Consider the following 24,169-nt stretch of genomic DNA (forward strand, 5'->3'; position numbering starts at 1 on the left):
TCTTGTATTTTGTGAGGGTGGGGAATGTTAGAAAACACACATATCAAACATTTTTATTAGTGGGGTACTTGAGTTAGGTGAGTTTAATGCTAGATTGTAGCAGTAATTTTGAATGCATTGCTCTAAAAGTAGAAAATAAATTATCAAGCTTATTTTCCTTAGAGAATTTAAGAGCATTTTAGATTGAGACAAGTGCAGAAAGTCATGAGTGACCTATTCATGAAGCAGTTTGTTTTGAGGATTTTTTTTAGAGTTGCTTGGCATTTGGCTTAGTGTATTTTGAGCAAATTGAATGTGTGTGTACATTTTATATACACACAGTCAATATTTAGACTGTTAATAAGAGTCTAGTAACTAGCATGATAACCACCTGAGTTTAAAAATACAGATTTATGGTATATTCTTCTCATACACTGGTGTATTCAGTTTTGAAAATTAATCTTTTTATTTACTTTTCTGTTATTCTTCATTAATATTTATTTAGCTCTAGGCTAAGTGTATTATATAAAATTTGAAGTTGCCTAGAGATTTTCTTGTATGTCTTGTAGTGTTTTATTGATGTTTGTAGTTGGATTGATATTGAATAATTTGTATATTCATTTAACATGAAATTGAAGTTCGAGTGGCTTGCATTTAGTGTTTTGTTGTTTTAAAGAATAAAGCCATAAAGCCAAATGCTTTTTAAGAACTATTAGGTGTATCATACTAAGAAAAACATTGTAAAATTCATATTTGGATTTTACCTTTTATTGTTGGTCAGGTTAGTAAAACCTCATAAGTTAAATAGTTATTATGCTAGGGTCCAGTCCCTGCTAGGGGACTAGTGTCTATTAGTAAATTTATAAACTAGAGGTTTATTAAGAGAGTTAAGCAATCATTGGTTTAATTTGACACAGTTGTAAGAATAATATGTAGAAATAATAACCGAGTTGAAAAATACAAACATGGAATTCTGATGTATAATACTTACAGAAGACTGAATGCACTGTCTCCATAAGATCAAATATATGTATTCCAGTTTTCAGAGTTAATGATAAATGCTTTCTGGAGAATGCATATACTTTTTTACTGCTACCTTACAATCATGTATCTTCTTTCTGTGGTGCAATCTGTGAATTTTTAGTAGAGAGAGCTACATGACCTGTCATATAGATTGTTCACCCCTTGATGTTGCTGGAGGACAGTACTTGATTTTCTTGTACATATATTTACATTGCAACATAGAGCACTTAAACTAAGACTTTCTTTGGGAGTTCCCAAGGCTGGTGATGTTTTTTCCTGTGATTTAAGGTGCTGGGATTGTTGCCATTGGTACTGATTACATTATTGAATTAGCTAAGGCAGAGTGTAACTCATCTGCTGGGTTTGCACATCTGTATGTCTGTTTTTATATCTTAGGGCAGAGATTATGGGCACCCAGATTTAATTGTGTAAATTTCATCACCAGTGTTTCTTGGTATGAGTATGTTCCAAGATTATAGATGATTCCAGGATTGAATTATGACTGGTGTTATTAAAGGTAAAAGTTGTGGTTTATATCATAAGCCATTTTAGTACCATTTTCTCAGTATTTGCTAAACACACACACACACGCACACACACACACTTCTTGATTGATAGAAATATAGATGGTAGATAAAGATATACATACAGATTCTTGGATTTCTGTTCTAAAAACCCAAATGCATAATTGAAAGTGACTTTGTCAAATTCAGTGTGAAATATGAGGTTAAAGTGGGTAACATTTTCCAGAAATGAAAGAAGGGAATCCGAGGTTCAGGTCATCATCTTATAATGACACTCACTGCAGGTCTGGACACTGTTGGGAGAATGTTTATGTTTATAGATAGATGCTGTGACTTGTAGGTTAGACTTTAGGCATCATAGTAAAACACCATTAATTTTATTCTTAGGAATTAGATGTTCTCCTTGTATATATTCTAGACTTTATGCTTCTATAGGAAAGTATTTTGGTAGGACATTAGTGGTGTCTTTAAGATTGTAAGGGAAAATGTGAACTGTCCTCAACAGTGCAAACTGGCGCTTCATGAAATGGCATGAGCCTACCTTCCTGCCTATCTCCTACTATTTTCCCATGCATACCATACATTCCAACTAAAAGGAACTATTTGGTTCTGGAGGCTGCCATGTTCTTTTAGGTTTCTGTGCTTTAGTATGCACTGTTCTTCATTTGGATTGCCCTTGCCATAGAAAACTCCCATCCGTCTTTCAGGACTTGACTTAGTGGTCACCTTTGCTAGGAAGGCTCCTTGATCACTTCTCTTTCCTTCTGCTCTGAGTTAAATGTTCTGATGGCACTGGCACATGGATACATGAACCTGTAACTCTGCCATGTATTCCTTTGCTTGTCTGCCTCCCTCACTAAACAGTAAGCTCCTTAGAATCAGGGAATGTGTATGTCCTCTTTATTTCTTTAACATTTAACTCAGTGCCTGGCAAAGAGAGTTGGTACTCAGAAAATAGTTGTTGAATGCTTTAATGTATAGATGGAGAAATGAATGAACTCATTTTTTATTCTCTCCTTAATATTGATAGCTGTTTACAATCATTTTTATTTACAAGTAAGCTTTTGTTAGCTTAATTCAAAAACTGTCTAAAATAAAGAAATGTTTACTAATATTTTAGGTTTATCCATAGGAAAATGAATTGGTGGCAGTTTAAATATACATAAGCATGTGCTTAATCTTTCTTGATCATCCTGGTTTTACTTGTCTCTTACAGAAAAAACAAAAATGAGAGGAATCTGGTTTAAATTGCAGTACAAGGAATTTAGATTAGACATAAAGAGTTTCCAGAAAATAAAGTACCAGATATTGAAGTGATTTGTAAGTAATGTAATTGATTTTTTTGAGAGTTAAAAAAAGGGGGAGTTCATGGAGGGTTGTGAATTGCAAAGTGGTTCACCAACACTGCCCTTAGTAGAATAAACAACTTAAAGGAAGAAAATCTATTTAGAGGTATGCAGATACAACCATATTCATGGATAGATGCTTAAAAATACTTGGGTACTTTTTGGCTTACTGTGTACATATATATTTTAAAATTTCAGCTAACCAAGGAAACTATGTTGCATGTATCCTTACTTTTTACAGAATGGCTCTGGTTTAGTGACTAGCAGAATATACTGAGAATCTCCCTCCTTAGCCTTTTTTTTTTTAACTTCTCTTTCTTAGAGTAATATAAATAATAAAAAATCCTTAGCAGTGTTAGAAATAAACAGAAAACTAAGGTATATCAATAAAAAAAAAAAGACCTACCCACATAGTTTAAAAACAATCAACCAGACCACTTACACAAAGAACAAGGTTTTTGAATGCTATTCTCTTGATTGTCTTAATAAAATTAAATATGGCAGTTAGCTGTGCCCAATATATAGAGTTATATTGCTATGCTTCTAACTATAGATATTCTGTCCTGGCTGTATTTGAACAGAACTACTGTAGTATAAGCCAAATTCACCCTCCGTGCTAGTGAACTGAAAGAGCAAATATACCTTCTTGAGCAACAGATTTATAATCATGCTAGTGAATAGAGTTCAGTGTTCTCTTTGCTTGTCATTCTGCAAGAATCATATTGGAATAATTTAGGACAGCTTTACTAAATTTATTAATGTAACTCTTGTTATGAGGATGGCGCTTAAATTGTAGGCTTTTGTGCTTACAGTGCAAAAGCCTTCTTTGTGATATAAGAGACAGGATTTTACATGTAGTGATGATATAATAATGCCTGTCTTTCTAAACGCTGTATATTTTTCTAAATGCCTTTATAGCCAGAATTTATTTGGTTTTCACAATAACTCTGTGAAATAGGTGTCCTAATCTTATAAATGAGAAATTTTAGGCATAGAAATTTTGACTGAGTGCCAAAGGCATACAGTATTGTTTTATAATAAAGTTTTGTTACCATTTCAATAGCTTGCATTTACTACATGCTTACTATATGCTGAGCTCTGTTTTAAGCTTTTTACATATATTAATTAATAAGAACTTGGGCTTTGTAGTCAGATCTGGATTTAATTCTGGCATCGTGCCATCTCTGCCATTTGCAGCATCGTGGATTAACCTAGAGATTATCATACTAAGTGATACTTCTTCTTATCAGCTGTTAACCTTGGAAAAGCTACCTAGCCTCTTCAAGCCTTGGTTTCCTTATTTGCTACAAAGAAATAATGATAGTACCTACCTCATAGGGTGGTTGTATGGATTGAGATAATCCAAGTGTGAATCTATGTCTGGTATAAAGTAGGGGCTTTAAAATCAGTTTGCTATAAAAAAATAAGGTGTTAATAGACTGTATTTACTGTAATTTTTAGCTTTTTGATAATTTTCCTGGTAAAATTGTATTCTTCTTGAGTATAAACTCATAGTTGATGATATATATATATACCTGTTTTATAGAAAAACATCCATGTTACAACAAGATTATAGCTCTATATAGTGGCTAAAACTACCTCTTCCCTCTCACTACCTCCCAATCACCTTTCAGTTCTAAGCCTTCCACTAGTCAGAAGAAACCAAAGTGGATACCTGAGGCATTCATGTTCCAAAGTCAAGACAAGATATCCTCAGTCCATTGGGTTGTGTTCGTTCCAGGAGTGCTGTGGTATATCAGTTGTTTGGAACTCAGAATGTATTTTCTTACAGAAAGTATCCTTTTAAATGAGGCACATAAATTCTTGTAATTCCTGATATAACTGATATGTGTATATTTGCACTGAACGCAGTAAAAAGCAAGCAAAAACGTCACAGCACTCTGGCACTGCTAATAAAGTAATTTAAAACAATGAAACTGAATATATACTGATCCCCAAAAACAGGCCTGGAGAGGATTCTGGGAAGATGGAGTAGGAGGCATCAGGAGTCTGTCTCCCCACCTAGATAACAAATACAGTGGTAGAATCTGATGTAACTATTTTGGAACTGTGGAGCTGTTGAAGACTTGCAACTGTCAGGAAAAGGCTCAGATGTAAAAATGCAGCCATTCTCTGCTGCCACCTTTGTGCAGCTCTCACACAGCTTTTGGAGCCGGTGGAGGCAGAAAGTACCCTCTTCTCCAAATATTAAGGATCTGTACCTGGATCAGAGATTGCTGCTTCTGGTCAGAGAGGTGCAGACAGAGAGGTGGGCAGCTATTGTTGTTGCACATACCCTATTGTTGCAAGCCCCTCCCCCACCTGCTAAAGTGACTTCCAGGAAATTTAAAAGACTGGCACCCTTATATGATCCAGCAATCTCACTCCTGGCTGTATATCCAGAGAAAACTCTAATTCAAAAAGATACATGAACCCCAATGATCAGAGCAGCACTATTTACAATAACCAAGACGTGTAAGCAACCTAAATGTCCATCGACAGATGAATAGATAAAGAAGGTGTGGTATATATGCACAATGGCATACTACTCAGCCATAAAAAAGAATGACATAATGCCATTTGCAGCATCGTGGATGAACCTAGAGATTATCATACTAAGTGAAGTAAATCAAAAAGAGAAAGATAAATCCTATATGATATCACTTATATGTGGAATCTAAAATATGGAACCACCTCAGCATATTGAAAGCTGTATATTGTGGGAGTCCTAGAAAGAGAAGAGAGAGAGAGAAAGGAGCAGAGAGAACTTTTTAAGAAATAATGGTTAAAAACTTCCCAAATTTGATGAAAGACATGAACATAAGCATCCAAGGAGCTCATTGCACTCCAAGCAAGATTAAGTCAAAGAGACATAGAGCAAGACACATTATAATCAACCTTCCAAAAGACAAAGACCAGGAATCTTGAAAGCAGCAAGAAGAAAGCTAATCGTCACATACAAGGGATTCTCAGTAAGATTATTAGCATATTGCTCATCAGAAACTTCGGAGGCCAGGTGGCAGTGGGCTGCTATATTCAAAGTGCTAAAAGAAAAAGTCTGTTCATCAAGAATCCTATTATCTGGCAAAACTGTCCTTCAAAAGTAAGTGAGAAATTAAGACATCCCCAGGTAAACAAAAGCTGAGGGAGTTCATTACCACTAGACCTGCCCTGCAAGAAATGCACAAGAGTTCTGCAAGGTGAAATGAAAGGACACTAGACAGTAACTAGAAGTTGTGTGGAGAAATAAAGATCTCAATAAAGGTAAATACAAAGGGAATTATAAAAGCTAGTACTATTGTAACAAAGATTTATAACTTTTTATTTTCTACATGACTTAAAAGATTAATACATTTAAAGGAAAAAAATTATTAGTCTAAAAGCTCATATTGTTGTAACATTTTCCGGGATACACCATATGTTAGGCCACAAATTAAGTCTCAAAAGATTTTAAAAGATAGATAGCATACAAAGTATCATCTCCAACTACAAGAGGATGAAGTTAGAAATCAACAACAGAAGGAAAACTGGAAAATTCACAAAACTGGGGGAATTAAACAACATACTTTTTTTTTTTAACCATCTTTATTGGAGTATATAATTGCTTTACAATGGTGTGTTAGTTTCTGCTTTATAACAAAGTGAATCAGTTATACATATACATATGTTCCCATATCTCTTCCCTCTTGCGTCTACCTCCCTCCCACCCTCCCTATGCCACCCCTCTAGGTGGTCACAAAGCACCGAGCTGATCTCCCTATGCTATGCGGCTGCTTCCCACTAGCTATCTGTTTTACATTTGGTAGTGTATATATGTCCATGCCACTCTCTCACTTTGTCACAGCTTACCCTTCCCCCTCCCCATATCCTCAAGTCCATTCTCTAGTAAGTCTGTAAACAACATACTTTTAAACAACCAATCAAAGAAGAAATCACAAGGGAAATTAGAAAATACTTAGAGACAAAAGAAAATGAAAACACAGCACGCCAAAACTTATAGGACACAATGAAAGCAGTGCTAAGGGGATTTTTGTAGTTATAAATGCTTATGTTAAAAAAATAAGATCTCTAGCTTTATAACTTAAGGAACTAGAAAAAGAACAAACTAAAACCAAAGCTAGCAGAAGAAAGGAAATAATAAAGATTAAAGGAGAGAGAAAGGAAATAGAGAATAGAAAAACAGTCAGTGAACCAAAAGTTTGTTCTTTGAAAACATCAACAAAATGGACAAATTTTTGGCTAGGTGGACTAAGAAAAAAGGAGGAAAGACTCAAATTACTAAAATCAGAAGTGGAAGTGGTGACATCACTATCAAGTCTACTGAAATAAAAAGGATTATAAGAGAGTACTATGAACAATTGTATGCCAACGAATTGAAGAACCTAGATGAAATGGACAAATTCCTAGAAATACAAAACCTACCAAGACTAAATCACAATAGACCTATAAGGTAAGGAGATTGAATCAGTAATAAAAAAATCTCTTTGAGTAGAAAAGCCCTGGCTTGGGACTTCACTGGTGGTCCAGTGGCTAAGACTCCACGCTCCCAATGCAGGGGACCCAGGTTCAATCCCTCATCAGGGAACTGGATCCCACATGCCGCAACTAAGAGTCTCCATGTCACAACTAAGAGTTCACGTGCTGCAACTAAAAAAGATCCCACATGCCGTAACTAAAAGATCCCATGTGCTGCAGCTAAGACGCAGTACAGCCAAATAAATAAATATTTTTTAAAAAAAGAAAGAAAAGAAAAGACCTGGCTTCACCAGTGAATTCTGCTAGTTAAAGAACTACTATCAGTCCCTGTCAAACTTTTCCAAAATATTGAAGAGGAGAGAACACTTCCTAATTCATTCTATGAGGCCAGCATTACCCTGCTAACAAAGTCAGACAAAGACATTACAAGAAAAGAAAACTATAGACCAATATCTCTTGTAAACATTGATTCAGAAATCTTCAACAAAATGCTAGCAAACTGAATTCATCCACATAATAAAGGGATTATATACCATGGTAAAGTGGGATTTCTTTTTGGAATGCAAGGATGGTACAACATGAAAATTGATCAGTGTAATACACCACATTAACAGAATGAAGGAAAAAAACACACAATCATCTCAATTGATGCAGAAAAAGCATTTGACAAAATTCAACACCTTTTCATGATAAAAGCATTAAAATAAACTAGGAATAGATGGAAACCACCTCAATATAATGAAAGCTATATATGAAAAACCCACAGCAGACATCATTCTCAATAGTAAAAGACTGAAAGCTTTTCCCCTAAGGTCAGGAACAAGGCAAGGATGCCCACTTTCACAACTTTTATTTAACATGGTAGTGGAAGTTCTAGCCAGAGCACTTAGGCAAGAAAAAGAAATAAAAGTTATCCAAATTGAGAAGAAAGAAGTAAAATAATCTGTTTGCAGGCAAGATGATCTTATATGTGGGAAACCCTAAAGATTCCACACAAAAAATACTTTCAGAACTAATAAATGAATTCAGCTAAGTAGCAGGATACAAAGTCAAAATGTAAAAGTTAGTGGCATTTCTGTACATTCACAATGAACGATCTGACAAGGAAATTACAAAAACAGTTCCTTTTACAGTGGCATCAAAAGGAATAGAATACTTAGGAATTAAAAAACGTACACAATGAAAACTGCAAAATACTGCTGAAGAAATCAAAGAAGACATAAATAAACATATCCCATATTCATGGATTAGAAGATACAATATTATTAAAATATCAGTCCTGTGCAAAGAGATTTACAGATTCATTGCAATACCTGTCAAAATCCCAATGATGTTTTTTTCAAAAACAGGAAAACCTATCCTGAAATTCATATGGAATCTCGGGACCCTGGATAGGCAAAACAGTCTTAAAACTGGATTACTCACAATTCTTGATTTCAAAACTTACTACAAAGCCACATAATCAAAACAGTGTGGTACTGGCATAAATACAGACATATAGACCAGTGGAATAGAATAGAGAACCCAGAAATAAACCCTCACATATGTGGTCAGATAAGTTTTGAAAAGGGTACAAAGACCATTCATTGGGGAAAGGAGTCTTCAACAAATGCTTCTGGGACAACTGGATATCCGCATGCAAAAGATGAACTTGGACCTTTACCTGACACCATATACAAACATTAACTCACCCTGGTGGCGCAGTGGTTGAGAATCTGCCTGCCAATGCAGGGGACACGGGTTCGAGCCCTGGTCTGGGAAGATCCCACATGCCGCGGAGCAACTAGGCCTGTGAGCCACAACTACTGAGCCTGCACGTCTGGAGCCTGTGCTCCGCAAAAAGAGAGGCCGCGATAATGAGAGGCCCGCGCACCGCGATGAAGAGTGGCCCCCACTTGCCACAACTAGAGAAAGCCCTCGCACAGAAACGAAGACCCAACACAGCCATAAATAAATAAATAAATAAATAAATAAATAAAATAAACCCAAAGTTTAAAAAAAAAAAAAACATTAACTCAAATTGGATCAAAGACCTAAATATAAGACACAAAACAATGAGATTCTTAGAAGAAAACATAGGACAAAAGCTTCACAACGTGGATTTGGCAATGCTTTCTTGGATGTGACACCAAAAGCACAGGCACCAAAGCAAAAGTAGACAAATTGGACTTAATAAAAAAAAATTTTTTTACTTCAAAAGATAACTATCAACAGAGTGAAAAAGGCAACCACAGAATGGGAGAAAATATTTGCAAATCATATATTTGATAAGGGATTAATATCCAGAATATATAGAGAACTTATACTAAAAGTCAACAGCAAAAGAACAACCTGATTCAAAAATGGGCAAAGGACTTGAATAGACATTTCTCTAAAAAAGATATACTGTGGAAAACAGTATGGAAGTTTCTCCAAAGATTAAAAATAGAACTACCATATGATTCAGCAGTACCACTTCTGGGTATGTATCCAAAATAATTGAAAGCAGGGTCTCGGAGAGATATTTGTGCATCCATGTTCATAGCAGCATTATTCCAATAGCCAGAACGTAGATAAATGTCCATTGACAGATGGATGGATTAGCAAGTGTTGGTATATATTCAGTGGAATATTTTTCAGTCTTAAAAAGGAAAGGAATTCTGACACATGTTACAGCATGGATGAACTGTGAAGACATTATACTAAGTGAGACAGGACAGGCACAAACAGATAAATAGTGTACAATCTCAGTTATATGAGGTATTTAGAATAGTCAAACTCATGAAAACAGAAAGTAGAATGGTGGTTGCCAGGATTTGGGCAGAGGGGAAATGAGTTGTTATTTAATGGGTATAGAGTTTCATTTCTGCAAGATGAAAAAGTCCTTGAGATTGGTTGCACAATATTGAATATATTTAACACTACTAAACTGCATGCTTAAAAATAGGTAAGATGGTAAACTTTATATGTATTTTACCACAATTTTAAAAATTAGAAAAAAGAAAAAAAAGATCTGAAGGTGAGAGTTTCTGACAGGATTTTTAATATTTTCAAGAGCTTTATATGCTGGCACACTGATTCTTTTGTATGTTTAACTTCATTTCAAAGCTTTCCCTTGATATAGGGGTATAGATGGATCACTCTCACTTCTCTTAATCACATTTACTATGAATAAACTCATTTCAAGATAGGGGTTGTGGGATGCTTATGAGAGGAACAAATAAAAAGAGGAAGAGAGATTTTTCTTAGTTAATTGGCTAAAATCTCTTAAGAGAGAGAGCTAGACAAACATCACATAAGAGAAATGATTTACGGTAGAATTAGCTGGACAGTTTTATAAGCCAGAGGCAAAGCATGATGTATGTTAAGCTTCTGGAGAAAAAAAAAGCTGAGCTAAGGAAAAGGCAGTGGGTTGCTGCCCACCCTAATGTGGGGTGTAGCAGCAGCTCACAAGGGGTGTAAGCAAACACCTGGCTGAACCGCTGATTTTATATACAGGTTATAAGTCCAGAACGAAAAATTTTGTTTCTGTGTGGGTTCACGGTTTTGGAAATGTTCATTTTGGGTATCAATCATATTTGTTAACTCAAGTTAATATATAGATTAAAATGAGACTATTTGGAGGGCAGACAGCAGAAGCAAGAAGAACTACAGTCCTGCAGCCTGTGGAACAAGAATCACATTCAGAGAAAGAGAGACAAGATGAAAAGGCAGAGGGCTATGTACCAGATGAAGGAACAAGATAAAACCCCAGAAAAGCAACTAAATGAAGTGGAGATAGGCAACCTTCCAGAAAAAGAATTCAGAATAATGATAGTGAAGATGATCCAGGACCTTGGAAAAACAGTGGAGGCTAAGATTGAGAAGATGCAAGAAGTGTTTAACAAAGACCTAGAAGAATTAAAGAACAAACAAACAGAGATGAAGAATACAATAACTGAAATGAAAACTACACTAGAAGGAATCAATAGCAGAATAACTGAGGCAGAAGAACGAATAAGTGACCTGGAAGACAGAATGGTGGAATTCACTGCTGCGGAACAGAATAAAGAAAAAAGAATGAAAAGAAATGAAGACAGCCTAAGAGACCTCTGGGACAACATTAAACGCAACAACATTCACATTATAGGGGTCCCAGAAGGAGAAGACAGAGAGAAAGGACCCGAGAAAATATTTGAAGAGACTGGAGTCGAAAAATTGCCTAACATGGGAAAGGAAATAGCGACCCAAGTCCAGGAAGCGCAGAGAGTCCCATACAGGATAAACCCAAGGAGAAACACAACAAGACACATAGTAAATTGGCAAAAATTAAAGACAAAGAAAAGTTATTGAAAGCAGCAAGGGAAAAATGACAAATAACATACAAGGGAACTCCCATAAGGTTAACAGCTGATTTCTCAGCAGACACTCCACAAGCCAGAAGGGAGTGGCATGATATACTTAAAGTGATGAAAGGGAAGAACCTACAACCAAGATTACCCGGCAAGGATCTCATTCAGATTAGATGGAGAAATCAAAAGCTTTACAGGCAAGCAAAAGCTAAGAGAATTCAGCACCACCAAACCAGCTCTACAACAAATGCTAAAGGAACTTCTCTAAGTGGGAAACACAAGAGAAGAAAAGGACCTACAAAAATAAACCCAAAACAATTAAGAAAATGGTCATAGGAACATACATATCGATAATTACCTTAAACGTGAATGGATTAAATGCTCCAACCAAAAGACACAGGCTTGCTGAATGGATACAAAAACAACACCCATCTATATGCTGTCTACAAGAGACCCACTTCAGACCTAGGGACACATTCAGACTGAAAGTGAGGGGATGGAAAAAGATATTCCATGCAAATGGAAATCAAAAGAGAGCTGGAGTAGCAATAGTCATACCAGATAAAATAGACCTTAAAATAAAGAATGTTACAAGAGACAAGGATGGACACTACATAATGATCAAGGGATCAATCCAAGAAGAAGATATAACAATTATAAATATATATGCACCCAACATAGGAGCACCTCAATACATAAGGCAACTGCTAACAGCTATAAAAGAGGAAATCGACAGTAACACAGTAATAGTGGGAGACTTTAACACCTCACTTACACCAATGGACAGATCATCCAAAATGAAAATAAATAAGGAAACAGAAGCTTTAAATGACACAATAGACCAGATAGATTTAATTGATATTCATAGGACATTCCATCCAAAAACAGCAGATTACACTTTCTTCTCAAGTGCGCACGGAACATTCTCCAGGATAGATCACATCTTGGGTCACAAATGAAGCCTCAGTAAATTTAAGAAAATTGAAATCATATCAAGCATCTTTTCTGACCACAATGCTATGAGATTAGAAATGAATTACACGGGGAAAAATGTAAGAAACACAAACACATGGAGGCTGAACAATACGTTACTAAATAACCAAGAGATCACTGAAGAAATCAAAGAGGAAATCAAAAAATACCCAGAGACAAATGACAATGAAAACACGACAATCCAAAACCTATGGGATGCAGCAAAAGCAATTCTGGGCTTCCCTGGTGGCGCAGTGGTTGAGAATCTGCCTGCCAATGCAGAGGACACGGGTTCGAGCCCTGGTCTGGGAGGATCCCACATGCCGCGGAGCAACTAGGCCCGTGAGCCACAACTACTGAGCCTGCGCGTCTGGAGCCTGTGCTCCGCAACAAGAGAGGCCGCGATAGTGAAGAGGCCCATGCACTGCGATGAAGAGTGGCCCCCGCTTGCCGCAACTAGAGAAAGCCCTTGCACAGAAACGAAGACCCAACACAGCCATAAATGAATGAATAAATAAATAAATAAATAAAAATTTTTTAAAAAGTAGTCAACCTTTTAAAAAAAAAAAGCAGTTCTAAGAGGGAAGTTTATAGCTATACAAGCCTACCTCAAGAAACAAGAAAAATCTCAAACAATGTAACCTTACACCTACAGGAACTAGACAAAGAAGAACAAAGAAAACCCAAAGTCAGTAGGAGGAAAGTAATCATAAAGATGAGAGCAGAAATAAGTGACATAGAAGCAAAAAAACAGTAGCAAAGATCAATAAAACTAAAAGCTGGTTCTTTAAGAAGATAAACAAAATTGATAAACTATTAGCCAGACTCATCAAGAAAAAGAGGGAGAGGACCCAAATCAATACAATTAGAAATGAAAAAGGAGAAGCTACAACAGACACCGCAGAAATACAAAGCATCCTAAGAGACTACTACAAGCAACTCTATGCCAATAAAATGGACAACCTGTAAGAAATGGACAAATTCTTAGAAAGGTATAGCCTTCCAAGACTGAACCAGGAAGAAATAGAAAATATGAACAGACCAATCACAAGTAATGAAATTGAAACTGTGATTAAAAATCTCCCAACAAACAAAAGTCCAGGACCAGATAACCTCATAGTTGAACTCTATCAAACATTTAGAGAAGAGCTAACACCCATCCTTCTCAAACTCTTCCAAAAAATTGCAGAGGAAGGAACACTCCCAAACTCATTCTATGAGGCCACCATCACCCTGATACCAAAACCAGACAAAGATACTACAAAAAAAGAAAATTACAGACCAATATCACTGCTGAATATAGATGCAAAAATCCTCAACAAAATACTAGCAAACAGAATCGAACAACACATTAAAAGGATCATACACCATGATCAAGTGGGATTTATCCCAGGGATGCGAGGATTCTTCAATATACGCAAATCAATCAATGTGATACAGCATATTAACAAATAGAAGAATAAAAACCATATGATCATCTCAATAGATGCAGAAAAAGCTTTTGACAAAATTCAACACCCATTTATGATAAAAACTGTCCAGAAAGTGGGCATAGAGGGAACCTACCTCAACATAATGAAGGCCATATATGACAAACCCACAGCAAACATCATTCTCAATGGTGAAAAACAAAGAATTTCCTCTAAGATCAAGAACAAGACAAGGATGTCCAATCTCGCCACTATTATTCAACACAGTTTTGGAAGTCCTAGCCATGGCAATCAGAGAAGAAAAACAAATAAAAGGAATACAAATTGCAAAAGAAGAAGTAAAACTGTCACTGTTTGCAGATGACATGATACTATACATAGAGAATCCTAAAGATGCCACCAGAAAACTACTAGAGCTAATCAATGAATTTGGTAAAGTTGTAGGATACAAAGTTAATGCACAGAAATCTCTTGTATTCCTATACACTGATGATGAAGAATCTGAAAGAGAAATTAAGGAAACACTCCCATTTACCACTGCAACAAAAAGAATAGAATACCTAGGAATAAGCCTACCTAGGGAGACAAAAGATCTGTATGCAGAAAACTATAAGGCACTGATGAAAGAAATAAAAGATGATACCAACAGATGGAGAGATATACCATGTTCTTGGATTGGAAGAATCAACATTGTGAAAATGACTATACTACCCAAAGCAATCTACAGATTCAGTGTAATCCCTATCAAATTACCAATGGCATTTTTTATGGAACTAGAACAAAAAATCTTAAAATTTGTATCGAGACACAAAAGACCCCGAATAGCCAAAGCAGCCTTGAGGGGAAAAAATGGAGCTGGAGGAATCAGACTCCCTGACTTCAGACTATACTATAAAGCTACAGTAATCAAGACAATATGGTACTGGCACAAAAACAGAAACATAGATCAATGGAACAAGATAGAAAGCCCAGAGATAAACCCACGCACCTATGGTCAACTAATCTATGACAAAGGAGCCAAGGATATACAATGGAGAAAAGACAGTCTCTTCAGTAAGTGGTGCTGGGAAAACTGGACAGCTACATGTAAAAGAATGAAATTAGAACACTCCCTAACACCATACACAAAAATAAACTCAAAACGGATTAGAGACCTAAATGTAAGACCGGACACTATAAAACTCTTACAGGAAAGCATAGGAAGAACACTCTTTGACATAAATCACAGCAAGATCTTTTTTGATCCACCTCCTAGAGTAATGGAAATAAAAACAAAAATAAACAAATGGGACCTAATTAAACTTCAAAGCTTTTGCACAGCAAAGGAAACCATAAACAAGACGAAAAGACAACCCTCAGAATGGGAGAAAATATTTGCTGGTGAATCAATGGACAAAGGATTAATCTCCAAAATATATAAACAGTTCATGCAGCTCAATATTAAAAAAAGAAACAACCCAATCCAAAAATGGGCAGAAGACCTAAATAGACATTTCTCCAAAGAAGACATACAGATGGCCAAGAAGCACATGAAAAGCTCCTCAACATCACTAATTATTAGAGAAATGCAAATCAAAACTACAATGAGGTATCACCTCACATCAGTTAGAATAGGCATCATCAGAAAGTCTACAAACAGGGCTTCCCTGGTGGCGCAGTGGTTGAGAATCTGCCTGCCAATGCAGCGGACACGGGTTCGAGCCCCGGTCTGGGAAGATCCCACATGCCGCGGGGCAACTGGGCCCGTGAGCCACAACTACTGAGCCTGCGCATCTGGAGCCTGTGCTCCGCAACAAGAGAGGCCACGATAGTGAGAGGCCCGCGCACCGCGATGAAGAGGGGCCCCCGCTTGCCGCAACTGGAGAAAGCCCTCGCACAGAAACGAAGACCCAACACAGCCATAAATTAATTAATTAATTAAAAAAAAAAAGAGTTAGGAGCTAAATAATAATTTAAAAAAAAAAAAAAAAAAGAAAGTCTACAAACAACAAATGCTGGAGAGGGTGTGGAGAAAAGGGAACCCTCTTGCACTGTTGGTGGGAATGTAAATCGATACAGCCACTATGGAGAACAATATGGAGGTTCCTTAAAAAACTAGAAATAGAATTACCATATGATCCAGCAATCCCACTACAGGGCATATACCCAGAGAAAACCATAATTCAAAAAGACACATGCACCCCAATGTTCATTGCAGCACTATTTACCGTAGCCAGGCCATGGAAGCAACGTAAATGCCCATCAACAGACGAATGGGTAAAGAAGATGTAGTACATATATACAATGGAATATTACTCAGCCATAAAATGGAACGAAATTGGGCATTTGTTGAGACGTGGATGTATCTCAAGACTGTCATACAGAGTGAAGTAAGTCAGAAAGAGAAAAACAAATATTATATATTAACGCATATATGTGGAACCTAGAAAAATGGTACAGATGAACCAGTTTGCAGGGCAGAAATAGAGACACAGATGTAGAGAGCAAACATATGGACACCAAGGGAGGAAAGTGGTGGGGGGGTGGGGGTGGTGGTGGGATGAATTGGGCGATTGGGATTGACATGTATACACTGATGTGTATAAAATTGATGACTAATAAGAACCTGCTGTACAAAAAAATAAAATTCAAAAATTAAAAAAAAAATTCAAAAAACTAAAAAAAAAAAAAAAACTGCTCTGACTTTCTCAGCGCTCCTTAAGGTTTTTGGTTGGCACCACTCATACAGCCTTTATTACTGTCTCTTTTTTTCTCAATAAAAGAAATTCATTTCATTAAAAAATAAAATAAAATAAAAAAATAAAATGAGACTCTTTGTAAAACCCCTAACATGCCTACTGTAGTATAGCTATTTAGTAAATGCTAGTGCTCGTGCTTGAGTGAATTTGATTTTTTTTCCTGTGTTGTAAAAAGTGAATAAATTAACCAGAAAATTTTCAGAAGTATATTGAAATCTCTTAAAACTCTAGATTGTAATTTATTGCTGTAATTTATATCATTATCCTGTGACTCTATGGCATGCTTGTTCATACTGTTTTCTGATGACTGACTCTTCTGATTTGATTCAGGGAGTGTCTTGTGGATTAGAAGATACAGAAGGTGGATTCTAAAGAGTTAACTCTTTGGCAGGAGGGACAGTGAGGTTTAAGAGATGTGACTGGATATGGAGAATTAGCCTGCCATTGGCTAAAATGGGGTTTTAGAGCTGGAAAGGAACCTTGGAGGTAGTTTAGTCTAACCTCTCATTTTATGGCTGTGGAGATAAGTATTGAGAAGTGTGTTGTCTAACGTCATAGCTGTCGTGGAGAAGCTAAAATCAATGGCTTCTAAAGGTCCTGATATCCAAACATCATGGAACGTAAGCTACTGCATTTTTACTTTTCTTTTGAAAAGGCTGTGTTGATGGTACCGTGTACACATTATATTTATTTTTAGAATAGATCTTATAAATTATATATATTTTAATCAAAAATTCAGTCTTTTTAGTTTGTTTAAATAGATTGACTGAACTAACAGTGCTGCCAGAAGTCTCATAAGGAAAACTGTTTTTAAAGAAATAACAAATTCTTGACTTTTTCTTGCTAATTGTAGGTTAAGTCAGCAAACAAAGAAAACATGGTGTTTTGAAGTATGATTAAACTCCTGATGCTGCAGCAGAGGCTAAGAATATTAATGGCCAGATCTAGGTAAGTTGAATTTTACTTTTAAAAAAATCATTAAGGGGCTTCCCTGGTGGCGCAGTGGTTGAGAATCCGCCTGCCAATGCAGGGGACACGGGTTCGAGCCCTGGTCTGGGAAGATCCCACATGCCACGGAGCAACTGGGCCCGTGAGCCACAATTACTGAGCCTGCGCATCTGGAGCCTGTGCTCCACAACAAGAGAGGCCGCGATGGTGAGAGGCCTGCGCACCGCGATGAAGAGTGGTCCCCACTTGCCGCAACTAGAGAAAGCCCTCGCACAGAAACGACTCAACACAGTCATAAATAAATAAATAAATAAAAGAACGTGAATTTCTTTAAAAAAAAAAATCATTAAGTCCACAAATTACATTTTTTAAACTAGAGATTTTAATAATGTTTTCTTGAATGCAGTTATTTTGCCTCCTGATATGTTGTCACCTCCCACTCCCCAAAAATAAGGACAATTGGCTTTAATTAAACATGACAGTGTTTACTAATTTAAAATACCCAGCACAGTTGTTGCAATGTTGATCTTCCCAAACAGAAGCTACCTTTTGTTCTTGCATATACCCTTATTACTTTCCTATGTGGCTTTCTTGAGGGAGTATAGTACGTCTTTTTGTGTTTCTGCTGAGTTATAAACTTGACTGGGTAAGATGATGAGATCACGTGGTTTCTCATCAATTGTTTACAGGTATTCGTGCATTATATTGGGTGTTACATAACTCAGACGCTCTCCAGGTATTAATCTGATTGTCATAAATGCAGACTATCTAGTGTCTTGCCTTTCCTCCTGCCTGGGAATTCATGCTTCAGGAGGTGGAGTCAGAGATGTGAGTGAAAACTCCACATTAAAAATCTCCTTCTGTGCTGGAAAATTGACTACAACTGCCTGTAGTCCCAGCTGTTTCACAGCCTCACTCGTACTAAGCCTATTCTTCAGCCTTACTGAGGCCTCCTGTTCCTTTTTGCCTCTCTCCGTTTTCTTCCATTTCATCAGCCCTCTTCTTTCTTGCTTCTTTCCTGAGCAGACCTGATGGCCCATCACTTCAAACCCCTATATTGCCAATATCCTTTAATTTCTTTGTCCTTTTACCTTCTGACCCTGGGTCAGTTGAACTGTCTACCCTCTGGACTGCTGAGTACAGCTAGAAAAATAGCATAATCTTCCTCTCCAGCTTGTGCTAAGTCTCAGCATAGCCTACTTAATAATCCTGCTACCTTTCTTGGGTAGCTTCTCAGAGAATAACCCTCAAGTCCTTCATTGTGCAAACTTGCCTTCTATTTTACAAAAGAAATTTAGGATGATAGATGTTATCTATTTCAGCTTCTCTACTTTGTTCCACCCATCCTTATTTTCTGCCCTCTTTCCTCAGAGGACAAGGCACTCCTTCCTCTCTGGGCAGACTTCTCAGTCTGGGCCCCGGAACTCATCTTCTCTAGCCTCCCCGCTCCGTCTTGATCCATCCTGTAGCCGTCTATGTCCTTTGTTTTTTCCTATATTCTTTAACCTTTACTGACATACTGATTACTAACCTGCATAAATCTGGGTCATCTTAAAACAATAAATAACTCAAGAAACATATTTTATTTTGAAACCATGTCCAACCATACCCTATCACTTTAGGCTTTCCTTTCCAACTGTGTTCTTGAAAGAGCCTTTTCTATTCTTTGGAGGACTACTTCCTTATCTTCCATTTGCTCACTGCTGAATGGCTTTGCCTCTACCTAACACTCGACTATGGATAGAACCTTCCTTCTTAACACTTTCATGTCTTAGTTTGTAGTATTCTGATTGTTTTTCTTCTCCTTCACTTGTTTTTCTCTACTCCAATATTTGCACATTTGTGTTCCCCAGAATTTTAACTGCAGACTGCTCTTTATACTGTCCTTGATCAGGGTCTTCTGTTTTATAGTTTCAAATACCGTATGTCCCAATGTTTTACCTCTTTCCTCAAACCCATTCTGATGTACTTACCTCTCTATTGCAAGTCTTTGTTTGGTTGTTCTCTGGAATCTCAATTTAACATGTCTAAAACTGAACTAACCACCATCACTTCCTCTTGAAGACCTGAGAAAGTTGTTCCTGTTTCAGGTAATGGAACCAGCACCCTTCATCTGCCGCCCTGAAAACTGCCTCTTACTTCCTGTATACCTAGCCAGACACTCAGTGCTGCAGACTTGTTTTCCTAAGTATTTTTTAAATTCATTATTTTCATCTTTATTCCTACTATTGCTGCTCTGGTTTTAAGTCTTTGGCATATTCCATTTTTCAGTAGTCTCACTGGCTTCCCTTCCTCTGAGCTAAACTCCCACTTAAACTTACCCTGCAGATGGAAGTATCTAAAATGAATTCCTGACCACCTCACTTTCCTGCTTAAAATACTTCAGTGGCTTTTCACCTTGTGTAGGATGAAATTCATTCTCTTTGGAGTGGCATACAAGGATTTCATGTCACATGGTAGGCTTTTCATTAACTATTTTTGTACTGAACTGAAGCATTCAATGTGAATAGAGTCCCCAAGTAGGTTGTACCACCATTCATATATCCCTGACAAAATCGGAGGTGCTGCCTTAACAGGTAGCCTGTGAAGGTGTCAAGTGGAAGAATGCTTTTTCTACTTCTTTTGAGAAATAGTTGAAAAATATTTACTTGAGGCATTATTTTTTCAGGCAAAAGCCACACTGTAATAATCATTTAGCTCTTTGTATTCAGTGGTGAGGCTGGATAAGCAATTTCAAGAAGACTTTTTGTTTGTTTTTTTGTTTCTATCAATTATCTGTCTGCTTTAAATTTTTTTTTGAAATATTCTTTTGGCCACCTTCTCATCTTCTAATTTATTAAACACTTACTAATTTTTAAAAATTAAACATTTATTGAATATCTGCTATGTCAAACAGTATGCTTAGTGCCCTAGAAAATTCAGAAAACACGGTTCCTATCTTCTTGGAGATCACAGTGAAGTGGGTGGTGAGACAGGTCAACATTACAGTAGAAATGTGATAAGTACCATGATAGAGTCATGTCCATTTGACTACAGGGACATTGGAGGCAGGCTAGCTTCAAGTTAATTGGAGTCCCAGATCCCTAGGTTGTTGTTCAGGATGCTTTATGGTTTGGCTCATGCTTGTGTTACAGCCTACCCTGCACTCTAGTCGTACTAGATGCCTCACTTTCTCCTGAATACAGTGCCACCTTTCATGACTTTTATCTTTGCACCTAATTTTTTATCTTGTCTCAAGTGACTATTTCTGTTTTTTGCCTAGCACACTGTTTCTGCTCACCTTTTAAAGTACCAGCTCAAATGGTGCTTCCTGCCCTTCCTAACCCAGAAAGTTCGTTGCTTCTTTCTCTGTGCCCATGGAACTCTTCTTATATTCTAATATGAGGTTTATCATAATGCATTATCTGTTGACATCTCTGTCTTTCCCTTTAGACTCATGGCTCTTCAGAGGTACATCCTGTGACTTAGTCATCTTTATACCATTATACTTAACTGGCATATTAAGACACCAAATATGAATCTTTTTTTTTTTCTTTTTTTTTTTAAAACACTTACTTTTTTTTTTTTTAATTAATTTATTTATGGCTGTGTTGGGTCTTCGTTTCTGTGCGAGGGCTTTCTCTAGTTGTGGCAAGCGGAGGCCACTCTTCATCGCGGTGCGCGGGCCTCTCACTATCGCGGCCTCTCTTGTTGCAGAGCACAGGCTCCAGACGCGCAGGCTCAGTAATTGTGGCTCACGGGCCTAGTTGCTCCGCGGCATGTGGGATCTTCCCAGACCAGGGCTCGAACCCGTGTCCCCTGCATTAGCAGGCAGATTCTCAACCACTGCGCCACCAGGGAAGCCCCTTTTTTTTTCTTTTATGTAACAAGATTTTATTTATCCTTATGTCATCACACATTTTCCCTATATAAATTTATTTATTTACATTTTTAATTGAAGTATAGTTGATTTACAATGTTGTGTTAGTTTGTGGTGTACAGCAAAGTGATTCAGTTATATATGTATATATATATAATTTTTCATATTCTTTTCCATTATGTTTTATTACAAGATATTGAATATAGTTCCCTGTGCTAAACAGCAGAACCTTGTTGTTTATCTATTCTATTTATAGTAGTGTGTATCTGCTAATCCCAAACTCCTAATTTATCCCTCCCCCACCCCTTTTCCCCTTTGGTAACGATAAGTTTGTTTTCTATGTCTGTGAGTCTGTTTCTGTTCTGTAAATAAGTTCATTTGTATCATATTTTAGATTCCACATATAAGTGATACCATGTGGTATTTATCTTTCTCTGTCTGACTTACCTCATTTAGTGTGATAATCTCTAGGTCCATCCATGTTGCTGCAAATGGCATTATTTCATTCTTTTTTATGGCTGAGTAGTATTCCATTGTATATGTATATATACCACATCTTCTTTATCCATTCATCTGTCAATGGACATTTAGGTTGCTTCTGTGTCTTGGCTGTTGTAAATAGTGCTGCTATGAACATTGTGGTACATGTATCTTTTCAAAGTAGAGTTTTCTCTGGATATATGCCCAGGAGTGGGATTGCTGGATCTTATGGCAATTCTCTTTTTAGTTTTTTAAGGAACTTCCATACTGTTTTCCATAGTGGTTGCACCAAGTTATGTTCCCAACAGTGTAGTAGGGTCCCCTTTTCTCCACACCCTCTTCAGCATTTATTATTTGTAGGCTTTTTAATGATGGCCATTCTCACCGGTGCAAGGACACCACCAAATATGAGTCTTAATTTAACTTCACTATTTTACTTATCACTTCTTTTGGTGTATATACTAGTATCCTTTTTCATCTGCTTAATCCTTACACCTGCCAGCATTCTTTATCTTCCTTTAGTGCAGTTCATTCAGCTCACAAGAGACTTAGAGCACCTCCTGTGTGCTAGGTATTGTGTTAGGCACAGGGAATGCAAGAATGAATAAAGTCCATCCCTGCTGGGAAGGAGCTCAAAGTGGAGGGAAGTAGATAGATAAGTAAACAGTCTATCACAATTTCTACTGAGTAAACAGTGTGAAAGATGCTGTGATACTGGAAAGCTCAGGGTGCTTTGGGGGTACATAAGGAATATAACTTGCCCAGTAGGTAGGAGTCAGAGAAGGCTTCCTGAAGGCACTGTACTCTGAAGTTGAACCTTGAGAAAGGAGCAGCATGGAAGGGTGTGAGAGAACAAGATGCTCTGGGGAAGCTGTTTAGTATGGCTGGGTAGGACTTGAAGCAAAGAGGAGGGAAGAGGTTAGACTGGATTTGTAGACAGAGACCAGATTGTGAAGGACCATGTGTCATACTGATGAGCTTTGCATTTTTTTCCTGAAGGTAGTGAAGATCTGCTGAAGAATTTTAGGCAAATTTTAATCAGATTTATGTTTTTAATGTTTAGTAGCTTCTTACGCTTCCTTCTTTTCCCCTTTTTTCAAATACTGTCACATCCATTCTCATTCTTTCCCTTGTTTGTAAGTGAAGTTTTGAATTTTTCCTTTGTTCACTTGCAGTATTCTTGAACACTTAATGTCACTGTAACCACTTATCTCTAACCTTCTGTGGGAAAGGATTAGATAGACACACTCTTTCAGTTTTGCCAGTATTCTCTGTGTTAAGTTACAGCTTGAATTTTGAGTTGTCTTTCTCTCTTAACTATTCCAGATTTGTTTTTGTGTCTTATTAACCAATTTTGTCTGGTGGGATACATAAAGAATACTACAATGCATGGTATGAATCAAAATACTTGCCAAGCCAGAAGTCTAGCATCCTTTTGGAAATTTATTAATAAAGATGGACTGAAATTCCTAATAAGCCATAAAGGGTTAATTCCATGAATGACTTTATTTTAATAGTGTCATGTATGAGAACTTAAATTGGTTTCTTTTAGATAATTTTAAAATAGGCAGACCTTTGCAAATTAAATTTGAGATTTCTGTGAAGTCTCCCTCACAGAATTATTCTTCTTGTTGCTGAGCAAAATTCTCCAGCTAGTTGTGTGAAATCTAGCTCTAGCCATTTACTTCCTTAGGCTTAATTTTCCTCATCAAAATAACGCAGGGCTTATGTTAGATGATTTCTAGTGTCTTTTTCTGTTTTATGACTTTTGTATCTTACATCTAATAATTTTTTGCAAATTATCTTTCATGTAGTGCTCACATGGTCTTCTGAAGAAGCCATGGGTAGCTGTTGTAGCTGTCCAGATAAAGACACTGTCCCAGATAACCATCGGAACAAGTTTAAGGTCAGTAAAAACTGGTTGAGATGTAGCTCTCACTGTCTATCTGGATGCTCTTCTTTTACTTCACTTAATTAACATGTCTTATTATTTCCTCACTTTTGTCTTCAGACCCTTTTATTTTCCTTTCTGTCCATTCTGCCTTTTCTTGTTTTAACAAATGATGACAACATTTTCTTACTGA

The 24,169-nt window shown here is 36.9% G+C and overlaps 1 protein-coding gene across 4 annotated transcripts in view; it reads left to right on the top strand.

Moving 5' to 3' along the window:
* The window catches only part of FRS2 (fibroblast growth factor receptor substrate 2), a 118,608-nt gene that overhangs the window by 85,304 nt on the left and 9,135 nt on the right, over window positions 1-24,169 (top strand). For 2 of the 4 annotated variants that reach the window (XM_036865439.1, XM_036865441.1), the window contains 3 exons: window positions 2,743-2,846; window positions 17,652-17,746; window positions 23,900-23,991. In XM_036865439.1, coding sequence (XP_036721334.1) covers window positions 23,926-23,991 — 66 coding nt within the window. In that variant the 5' untranslated portion in view covers window positions 2,743-2,846; window positions 17,652-17,746; window positions 23,900-23,925. The remainder of the gene's footprint in view (window positions 1-2,742; window positions 2,847-17,651; window positions 17,747-23,899; window positions 23,992-24,169) is intronic. The other 2 variants (XM_036865440.1, XM_036865438.1) reach the window with 1 other exon arrangement.

The sequence above is a fragment of the Balaenoptera musculus genome, chromosome 10 (genome assembly GCF_009873245.2).
Source record: "Balaenoptera musculus isolate JJ_BM4_2016_0621 chromosome 10, mBalMus1.pri.v3, whole genome shotgun sequence".
Taxonomy (NCBI): domain Eukaryota; kingdom Metazoa; phylum Chordata; class Mammalia; order Artiodactyla; family Balaenopteridae; genus Balaenoptera; species Balaenoptera musculus.